Source organism: Clarias gariepinus, chromosome 28 (genome assembly GCF_024256425.1).
Source record: "Clarias gariepinus isolate MV-2021 ecotype Netherlands chromosome 28, CGAR_prim_01v2, whole genome shotgun sequence".
Lineage (NCBI taxonomy): Eukaryota > Metazoa > Chordata > Actinopteri > Siluriformes > Clariidae > Clarias > Clarias gariepinus.
The window spans coordinates 13,368,808-13,379,977 of NC_071127.1; the positions used below are offsets into that span (position 1 = coordinate 13,368,808).

Below are 11,170 nucleotides of genomic sequence, written 5' to 3' on the forward strand. Positions count from 1 at the left end.
TTCCAACAACACAACTTCCTTTTCACTACTGGAAACACGCGCGTCCCATCGACAATCGCACATGCGTGAGTTTTAGGCTGTACATTTTGGTGCATACCGTACTATGAGGCTTATAATAGTTCGATTAAAAAAAAAAAATCAAGAAAGGAGTCTCCAGTGCCAACAGCAAGTTTCCCAGTATGGTAGTGTCTTAATGGCAGACTGCTTTATGCTTTTCAGGTTTTTAATAAAACACAACAAGCAGAGTTTGTTAGTTTAAAATAAGAATGAGAATTGGCTGATAAAAGGACGTTTCTAGCTGCTATGATGTAAAACAACAACAGGAAGTAAGTTGTCTTTAAGACATGATAGTTATATAAACAGTTAAAATAATCCATTTCTATTTGTTGATAAGTTGAACAATAAAACACTTTGGCACTTTGTGATGTGTTGTTATAGGAAAGTTATAAACTTTGGTCCTAGTACCTCATTGTTTTCCAACAAGCTTGTCATAGTTTACTTCTTACACAAATAAGAGATAAATAAAGAATAAAGAAGAAGACAATTATAAGTTAACAGTAAATGTCAATTTGGTCTTAGCCCACCTTGTGTTCGTGATTTGTTTGTCAGGAATGTTTATTCACTGATTTGTCCATCATCTTCCACTCAGGCGTACAAGGAGTCAGTGTTGGAGCCAATGTTACAGGGGACGGAAAAAACCCCGGCGCTCATCTCGGACTATAAGGAGTACCACACGGACACCACAGTAAAGTTTGTGGTGCGCATGACGGAGGAGAAGCTGGCCCAGGCTGAGGCAGCAGGACTACACAAAGTCTTCAAGCTGCAGTCGTCTCTCACCTGCAACTCGATGGTGAGAGAGTGTTATTCATTCATTCATTTTCTAGAGGAAACTCACCAAGCACATGCAAATTCCACGCACACAGGCTCCGAGGCGGGAGACAGAGTGTTAATACCGCTCATAACACAAACACACACACTTATGAGCTTGTGTCATAACTATACTATAACCAGATCTGTTTTACATTTCGTGTTATTATATGTCTTCTTTGTTTCTTCTTATTTAGCCTGGAATTAGTTTGATAAACATATGTTGATTCTTTGTCTCTTTTTCTCTCTTTCTTTGTCTGTAGGTGCTGTTTGATCACATGGGCTGTCTGAAGCGGTATGAATCTGTGAACGATATACTGAAGGAGTTCTTTGAACTGCGCTTGCACTATTACAAACTGAGGAAGGACTGGCAGGTCGGTAGTCTGGGTGCCGAGTCAGCAAAACTCTCCAATCAGGCACGGTTCGTGCTTGAGAAGATAGAAGGAAAGATTTCAATCGGTAAGATTATTTTCAGTCCGGGAGCACGATTATAGAAAATGGCTGTCCTGTAAAGCTGTGCCGATTGTGAATAATCCCAATTTCGGAAAATACACAACGAAACTGTTCACAGTCCAGTACAGTGGAAAACAGCTCAGAGACAAAAAACTTGCAGGGACAACAGTTACAGTACATTTAGCATGTGTGAGATTAATTTCCTTAGGCGCGGTTAAGTTTTTTGGCCACATGATTGCAGCGTGGGGAAAGGGGACAGAGATTTAATCAAAGTGGATTGGTATGCTTTACATTGTACATTCATGTCAAAGGCGTATAAGATTCACTTTGTCGGACTTGAGAACAAATCTGACTTACGAACATACTCCTCATTTGTAAGTCAAGGACTACCTGTAATTCAATTAATTTAAAAATGCTTTAAACTAAGCAGTACTTGTTTTAAATTGTAACTTGATTACTATAATACAAAAAAAGAACCATCATCTCACGTGAATAGGAACTTGAAATGTATGACAGTGAAACAGGGGAAGGAAAAACAAAACAGGAAACCAGTTAAAAAACAGATCACAATGCCAGCCTTGTAAACACATGGAGTGTTTGTGTAAGGACACGTGCAGACACCCTGTTTGAGTAACAGCCTCCCATAAAACCACAAATCACACTGAAGTTTTAATACCGGATCAACATTTGCAGAGGGTTTTATTATCAGGAATAGGCTTATTGTTGTGTTCAAAACAACAGTTTAACCTCCAGCCATAAATCCCTACTTGCACTAAGGAATAAGGAGGTTAATAGCCCTTAATAGCCTTATCTGATTATAGACTATATCCCAGACAACACCTTTTTACTGTCCGTCACTCAATATCAATGTTCCCTCTATGGTCAATCACTATAAAGCAGTATAATTTTCTCACATCGTGTTTAAACGACTTAAACTTTTCTTCCAGAGAACAAGACTAAGAGGGATCTTATCCGGATGCTGGTTCAGAGGGGGTACGAGTCTGACCCAGTCGCAGCTTGGACCAAAGCTCAAGAGAAGGTACATTAAGACACACATGTTAGAGATAGATCTTACATCAGAATTTTAAACCTTGGCTTGGCATAGCTGTCACCTTTTAATTTTAAAATTAAACATTTTGCACATATATTTCATTACCAGCTCACTGTGTTAAAATGTTACCTGCTCAGTCTGCACCTGGAGCAAGCTAAAATAGCTAAAAAGCTAAACAAAATGCATTTAATACCGCTTTATTTTATTTTTTTTATTTTACCCCTGGAGAAGATAGGGTTTAAATCAAATTTTTCTGTATCCTCAATGTATTCCTTAGGCTCTGGAGGATGAGGATCATGACGGCAACATGAGTGACAGCTCGGTGGACTCTGGCTCCTCATCAGGTCCTAACTTTAACTACATCCTCAACATGCCTTTGTGGTGCCTGACCAAGGAGAAGGTTGACGAGCTTCTCAAACAAAGAGACATGAAGGTACCGCTCAAGAGTAAATGGAAAAACAAAAATGAAAAACGAGAAAAAGATTAACAGATGTCACAGTATATATACATGTAGACTCCTTATATTTCACATGGTCAATGTTTTTATGGTATTCTGACATTTTATATTCTCTGAAAAGCCTAATAAGTGCATGTGTTTTTGAAAAGCATTATATTTCTTGTATGCACCTAAAGTATACCAGTCTGATCTTGTGTTGTGTGATTTCAGAAAGGAGAACTGAATGAACTGCAGAGAAAATCTTCAGAGGATCTCTGGAGAGAGGACCTGGCTGTGTTTATTGAAGAGTTGGATGTAAGTGTTACAAAGTACATACTGTAAGTGTTACACTGACTCTCTTAAACAATGTCAAACATGTAATAAAAAATAAAAAGCTGTAATAAAAATCATGCTAAAACATTCTGCCAGGAGGAAACCATTGTTGAAAAAAAAACAAAAAAAATAGACAAGCTGCATGTCCACGTGTGTATGTTTATGTCTCTGTGGTTACTAAAAAGACTCATCCCATTTTTTATCTCTGGGTATCAGAGGGTGGAGGAACAAGAGCGTGAGAGCAACAGCATGGGTAAAGGAGTGAAGCTGGTCAAAGGCAAGGTGGGCAAGCCCAAAGTGAAGAAGATCCAGCTGGAAGAGACACTGCCGTCGCCCTTCGGTCGGCGAGTAGAGCCACAGATCACACTCGCCATGAAAGCTGACGCCTCCAAGAAGATGACCAAGAAGAAAAAGGTGAGAGAACGAGAGTGCGAGAGAGTGTGTAACTGTAGTGTTATCAAATTTGTTTAGTAATAAAACACCGGTATAGAATGATTTTTGGATTTTGACCTCAACAGTAAATTTGATAAGAGACTTAAGACAGTAAGTAACAGTAAAACCTTTTTGTGGGCAAAAAAAAGAAAAACAAACAAAATTATAATTCTTATAAGTGGAACTATTTTTTTCTAAAAAGTAATTGTGAGGGAAATTGGCACAATTGTCGTTCTGTCATTTACATGGTAAATTGAATCTTTTTGCTTTTTGTTAAAAATAAAAAAAAATAATTTGGAATGAAGGAGATTGACAGCTTTAAATTGTTTATACACACACACACACACACACACTGTATATATACATACAGAGTGAGCTAAAAGATGTATACACACTTCAGAAAAAAAAAACATTTATTTAATTTAAATACTAAATTCATTGTTATACATTATATTTATAATATTATGACAGTTATTATTATAATAATATAATATATATAATACTGTCTTTCTTTTTCTGAAGTATGTAAGTTTTTTGGCTGACACTGTGTGTGTATATTATAAATGTAAAAATCAGATATTGCGAGTTAAACTGTGATACGTATACTGTATATGTACTATTAAAGTGTACCATTTATTTAGTATTCAAATGTATTTATGCAGGATTGTAGCAAATAACGGCACCGGTGATCACATTAAGCGGATGTTTGCTTATATTTTTATTCTTTTTATTTTTTTAAATAAACAAAAACTTTACATTTAAATTCCTCACCATGCATATATTAAGTGTAGTAATCTGCAGGCTTTTGCGATCAGATATTAAGATTTCATTTATTATAAGATCAATTGTTCAGCAGTATATTCCTATATTTTGATTTTATATTAATTATGAAGTCAGTTTGTTCATCAGTGGAGAATATCCATTTTTATAATATTATTATTATACAAATTTAATGCGTTTTAGAAACAAGTTGCTTTGGTGCTATCTGTTTTGCTTTTCTCTACGATGTTATTGTTGTTTATAACATGCTCAATATATGTATATGTACTTTATCAGGATTTAGTGTCCAAGCTCAAGTGTGTGTGTGTATATCTTCCAGGGTGATGCGGAAATGAAACAGGAATTTGATGACGATGGTATGATGGATGCAAACGGTGCTTCAGGAGACAATTCAATGATCTCTCCATCTGGCCTGCCAAACCCCGGAGCCAAACCCAAGGCCCCACGTGTTAAAAAGGAAAAGAAGGAGCCTGGTAAAAACAATTTAAAAGACATCCCACGTATTCAGCTTTTTCCATCTTTTCTAAAGTATCAGACTTTATAGATGTACATGCCTTCCAATCAGGTGCTCCTAGACAGAGAAAGCCCCCAGGCACAGCAAAGGGCACGCCCAAGAAAGCGAAAAAGAGGAACCCGTGGTCGGATGATGACGAAAGGTCCGACAGCGACCTGGACGAGACCGAGCAGCCTGTTATTCCCCGAGACACGACGTCCAGGAGAGCGTCAGGTGAGTGTTAGATTTTTTTTCCCTCCCATTTGCAGCTCTTTTGCTCTTTGAAAGCTGCATGGTAATGATGCAAGTGAAGCACTTTTGTGTGATTGCATATCTCCTTTCCATACATCTTCCACTGGCTACTACTTGCCATTTGTTTTAAAAAACTGCTGTGAAAAAAAGTGAGAAAAGTAATAAAATGTCCTGGAAAGAAATGTGTAGTATAACCCTGGTCTGGATTGAGGAGGAAACATAAGAATGTAAAGGAGCTTAAAATGTTCGGCATGGATGAATGGACTAGAAAAACTTATTAGGCATTACAGGAAAAAAAGGAGAAAAAAAAACAGTAAATAGAAGTAAAATAGAATAAAAATAAATATAGCACACAATTAAGTTACATATTGCATTAGAAATGTAGTGTAAATGAAAAGAAATATTGCACAAATCAGATATTGCACTTGGAACTTAAGTTGTGGGAACAGTAGTGTCATAAAATATTATTGAACAGGAACTACTGACAGTCCCTGTCCCGTAGTGAAACGTCACAGAGAAGAGTTATATAATTTTATGGCCACTGGGAGAAAAGCTCTCCTGTGGCCCTCTGTAGAACACCTGGTCAAAATCAGTCTCTGGCTGACATTGCTCCTCTGGTCAGAGAGAACTCTTGTATTGTGCGTATTTTGAACAGGATCCTCCTTCTTGCCACAACATCAACGGAGTCCAGATCCAAGCCCAGGACAGATTTGTCCCTTTTAATGACCTTGTCCAGTCTGTTTCTGTCTGACGCTTTTATGTTACAGCCCCAACAAACCACAGCATAGAAGACTTTTTGTTTGATAAATTACAGTCGACCCCTGAAACCTGCGGGGGTTACGTTTCCTAGAGCACCCATGAATTATGTATGTGGTCAAAATAAAATGCCTATTTTTATAGTTGAAACTTAAAATATGGCCCCAAAACACTTTGCTTTCATTTCAAACTCGGCTTTATGCATTACCCTTAAAAATATTATGATATCAATAAAATTATAATATTAAAAAATTAAGACTGTCAAAATCCTTTAAAATATATTTTTTATTCCAACTTAACTTTTATATTTTCACAAAAAGCAAAAAGATTAAATCTACCATGTAAATGACTGCGCAAATATAATTTTTAATAGAAATTTGAAATAGAAAGAGATTAGCTCAAAGAATTTCTCCTGTCTTGTAAAAATATCTGTATCCATCTAATTTACTGTCGTGATCAAAATTCAAAAATCACTATGTATTACATCATAAAAAGCCTACTTGATCATGACATACTTTAAAGTTTTTAATTATATAAATCTTGCATTATAATTCGCAGTGTTCAGATTTCCGAGTTAAGCTTTACTGTTTTTTGTCTCACAGCTGCCAAGGCCAAGTACACCTTCGACTTCTCTGAGGAGGAGGAAGATGCTGACGAAGACCAAGATAACGAGCCGCCATCTTCTCCGGTCCACTCCTACAAGGAGAGCTTCAGCACCACACAGAACAACACCGAAGAAGATGACGATGATGATGATATATTTCCTCCGAAACCAGCAATCACTTCGTATGTGCATTTATTTATATTTTTTCCACACTCATGAATCGATTTGATTTAAAGATTAAGGCATTGTGAAAATTGAGACAATTTATTTTATCAATTATTACACCCCGTAGGACTGCCTCAGAAGCCAAGAAGAAGAAGGAGCCAGAGAGCGTATTTACTCCATCCAAACATGCCTACTCAGAGAAAAGCAGTGACAGCGGTGCGTGTGTGTGTGTGTGTGTGTGTGTGTGTGTGTGTGTGTGTGTGTGAGAATCCAGAATAGTTTTTCCTGCACTTTTGAACAGGCCCAGATTTAGTCTGTATTTACTGCGTGTTACAGAGGTGAAGTCTGACAGTGATGATGACAGGGATGCGGCGTTCTCATCCTACTCCAGCAGCTCAGCCTTCGAGAAACCATCTCCTGTGAAGAAAGGTAAAAATCGCAATGTGCACACTTCCCAAGACAGATGTACCAACAGCTTATGTAACAGAAATGTTTTTATTATACAGTACACTCAGCGTTTGTTAGAAACACCTCTACACGTACGTGTGGCACAGATGGGCTGAATGAGTAGATCAGAAACCTCCTGGGATTGTCGAATACTGCAGTCTCTAGAGGTTATACAGAGAACGGTGTGAAAAACAAAAACACATTCAGAGAGCGGCAGTTATGCAGGCATTAACGTCTTGTTGATGGGGAGACGGTTTTGAGCTTACAGGAAGAGTAACCTAAAATATAAACACCTCAGAACAGAAAAATGTGAACCGACAACAGCAGAAGATCTTTTATTAGCAAAGAACAGGAGTCTGAAAGCTGAAAATAAAAAGATGTGGTCTGATCTTTTTTCCAGTAGAAGCATTTGAAAGACGCCCTAATTGTGGGCTAAGGGCCTTGCTCAAGGGCCCAACAGTGGCAACTTGGAGACGGTAGGGGTTGAACCTGTGACTTCTGAGCAGTAGGTTAATGCCTAAACCACTGACATACCCCTTTTTCACCAATTCAGTTCTGGAGCCCAATTTTCGAACCGGCACGGTGTCAAGTTACCCGTGCGCACACACATAACAGAGGCTGAGGGAGAAATGGGATTTTTAACCTTCTGATGAAACTTTATTACACAGTAAACCTTTCTTATTTAATTTTACATAAACACATATTAATGGAAAGACTGTTTTGTCGGAAAAATTAGCAAGGAACATCACTAATGACACTCGTGTGAGCGCTAAATAACGGAATCACTGCTGTAACGTTAAACAAACAAACAAATGAACCGGCACTTTACCTTTTAAAAGAATCGCGAAAGAGCAGTGTTTCTGTAAAAAGCAGAGCGTGTGGTTGTGTTTTTGTGAAGCAGAGAGGGGGTGCTTCTCACACACACACACACACACACGTAAGGCGAGAGAGAGTGTGTGACCCGGCACGATGTCAAATTACGCGTCCACACACAAGCTCACACAGGCTGAAACAGAGAGGCTGAGGGAGAAAATTAATTTTTAACCTCTAATGAGACTTTTTTTTTGCTCTATATAGGAAACAGTACACGCAAATATGTTTTACACACACACACACACACACACACACACATAGTCACGGTGTTATAGAAAACAGTACACGCGTGCACGGTTGTTGATTATACTAGTAAGAGACGCGCACTAAGACCCAGCAGGGGAGATGATTTAACAATTTAACAATTCCGCAGCGCAAGAGAAAGAAAAACCATTGGCTCAGTTGTGATCACGTGATATGCGTGATACATGATACTCGGCACTCGTAAAACCAAGACTTGCTCGTTTTTTCAAGTTAAAATTTATACAAATCTTTACTCGTCTTGCGGAACACTTGCAAAACGTGTTACTCGTAATTCGAGGTTTCACTGTATAGGGATTTAGGATTGTGCAGTATAGAGTGAGATATCCTTTTTTTTAGCACTCAATAGACAATATGATGAACTACCCAAACATGACAAAAAATGTCAAAATGGGTCACATCCGTTAGAAAATAGATACAGATACAAGTGATCCATGTTTTGATTGTTGTTTTTGGTCGTTTCTATGATAAAAAAAATTAAAAAAAAATTTTTTTTTTTTTTTTAGATTTCTGCATTTCTGTGACGTCATTCTCATATTCCTTTGGTGGTTAAAATTGACCTTTTATAAAAGTAATTACTTTTGATCTACCTGACATATCCAAAACCCCAAAACACACAGTTTGAAGTCTGAAGCCTTTAACACAATAGCAAGGCTTCCATATAACCACATATTTTTGTTTTTATGCTGTGTTGCCAGCACGCATCTGTGCCGCTTGAGGTTTAAGGGTTTTAAACTTTATCCCATGAAAAAAACAAAGCCAGTTCTTAGGAGGTTTACTATTGAATCAGCTCTAAACCGGCACTAGCAAGAGATAGTAAAAGGGAAAGTGGTATAAAACTGCTTAGGACTTGCTAGTTTTTTCCATCCCGCTCCCGCCCGCAAAAATCCCGCAGGTAAACATATAAGTAGTTTTATTGTAACTGCTATTTCCCGCTACTCTGTTATTTGTTTTAATTGCTTCCCTTTTGAGTATATATAAAAAAGTAACAAAATAAATATGTCTCGTTTTATTTGAGTTTGATTAAATGGAATGATGAACATGGACACGAACGAGAAGCAGTTTGCATTGGTTCCCAGGTTTGCTAGTTCTATGCCCTCCTCAAGGGGGCGCATGAGGCTTTATCTGTTCTATGAATAAGATTATAATTACAAACTTACAGTATAAAAATAAAAGTTGCAATTGGAAAAAAAAAAGTCAAAGTCAACTTTATTGTCAATTCAGCTACATGTATAGTGCATACATTTAGAAAATCGAAATTACGTTTCTCTCAATCCTCGTTACAAATAACACTGGAAAAAAAGAAAAAAAAACCCCTTAAAACTGAAAAAAAAAAAAAACCTGCAAAAAGGAACAATTAACATCACAGGAGGCTGATATGGTGAAAAATGGAAAAGTGCAATAAAAATAGTGCAAGTGTGCTTATTTTAGTTAATTAAAGTGACATTTTAAAGAGCAATATAAAACAGTATGAAAAACTGTGTACAAAAAAAACTGATTAAAAAAAAACATTGGTTGGTTTTGTTGTTAGGGACTTTTGTGGAGAAATAAAGGCTGTGTACCGCTGTACTATTACATTAACTGATGCTCCTGATTGTGTGTGGATTGTGCTGGATTGTACTATTGGCTAATTGGATTCCTGGATGAATGAGCAAGGGTTGACAGATTATACAGCATACAAGAGTTTTGTGTTAAGGCACACGTTGCATCGTAGGTTTCATGATATACATTGAATAGTTCTATTACTTTTAACTTCTCTTGAACTATTTTGAATGTGTGGTTTTTATTCCGACACAGCTAAGAAACCCACAGAAGCGGTGCCGAAGCCACGGAAACCTCCAGCCAAGCCCAAGAAACCCGATACCTCTGTGTGGGACTCGGACTCAGACACGGCAGCTAAGAAGCCCCAGTCTGTCCCGGTGCTTTCTCTGAAAATCCCAGGTAAAGGCAGGGGGAGGAAGAGGAAGCACTCTGACTCTGAAGAAGATTACAACCCTGTGAAGAAGACCGGAAAAGCTCCAGTCAGCAAAGTGAGTGACTCGTGAACAGTAATCCTGTGATAGATTTTAATTAGCTTGTAGTACGTTCCACGAGCAAGTGAATTCACTCATTCTGATTTTATACAAGGATTAACGGTTCCCTGACGTAGGGATGTTTTTTTAACAGCGTCACATGGCAATTTGAGCTTTTAATGAAACTTTTGTGTGTTTCGGTACAGAAGCCGAAGAAGGCGGTGTCACATGACGAGGACGACGACGTAGTGAGCAGTAAGAGTTTCAGCCGCATAGACGCGTCCCGGTCAGGTCGAGCCAAGAAGGAAGTCAAGTACTATGACGAGTCTGAAGAAGACGACGATGATGGTGATATGTTCGATTAGGCAGCTTACAAGTCCTCTCTCTCTCTTTATATCTCCCTCACACACACACACACGCTTGTTACATCTCCTGTCCTATGTCCTTGCAGACTTTTGTACATTTCTGCACCTACCAGTTTTATTTTTTCTTTATTTGTGATGTTAAATGCTTTTTACCGTGTAGCTGTTTTACAATTTTTATTATTATTATTATTGTTATTATTAATATTATGGTTATTGTTATACAGTTTTTTTGGTTTGTTTGTTTGTTTTTTTTTCATCAAACTGTATTTGTCCTAAGCAGCTTTTAGAAATTTAGACACAGCGGTGCTTCAGCACATTTTAAATGTTGAAAGTAAAAGACAGTGTACCTTTTGAGAGAACTTGGAAATAAACATGAAATGTAAAAGGTGCTTGTGTGTTTATGATGATGATGATGATTATTATTATGGTTCAGCTGTAATGGAGACAGATGATCATTTGTGGAACATTCTTCTCCTCAATACACCATCCCTCTGCTTAATTTGATTGGTCAGAAGGTTTAATTGTTAATTTTTTATAACAGCAGCTCAGACAAAAGTGTCGAGTGTCACAGGTTTATATTAATGCCTTAT

The 11,170-nt window shown here is 37.6% G+C and overlaps 1 protein-coding gene across 1 annotated transcript in view; it reads left to right on the forward strand.

Moving 5' to 3' along the window:
* top2b (DNA topoisomerase II beta) overlaps positions 1-10,968 on the forward strand; it is a 35,594-nt gene extending 24,626 nt beyond the window's left edge. Inside the window, exons 23-35 of the mRNA XM_053489872.1 lie at positions 650-850; positions 1,131-1,326; positions 2,268-2,359; positions 2,649-2,804; positions 3,039-3,122; positions 3,357-3,554; positions 4,672-4,825; positions 4,918-5,079; positions 6,456-6,639; positions 6,750-6,838; positions 6,959-7,051; positions 10,001-10,233; positions 10,422-10,968. Of these exons, the coding sequence (XP_053345847.1) occupies positions 650-850; positions 1,131-1,326; positions 2,268-2,359; positions 2,649-2,804; positions 3,039-3,122; positions 3,357-3,554; positions 4,672-4,825; positions 4,918-5,079; positions 6,456-6,639; positions 6,750-6,838; positions 6,959-7,051; positions 10,001-10,233; positions 10,422-10,580 (2,001 nt within the window). The 3' untranslated portion in view covers positions 10,581-10,968. The remainder of the gene's footprint in view (positions 1-649; positions 851-1,130; positions 1,327-2,267; positions 2,360-2,648; positions 2,805-3,038; positions 3,123-3,356; positions 3,555-4,671; positions 4,826-4,917; positions 5,080-6,455; positions 6,640-6,749; positions 6,839-6,958; positions 7,052-10,000; positions 10,234-10,421) is intronic.
* The last annotated feature ends 202 nt before the right edge of the window (positions 10,969-11,170 follow it).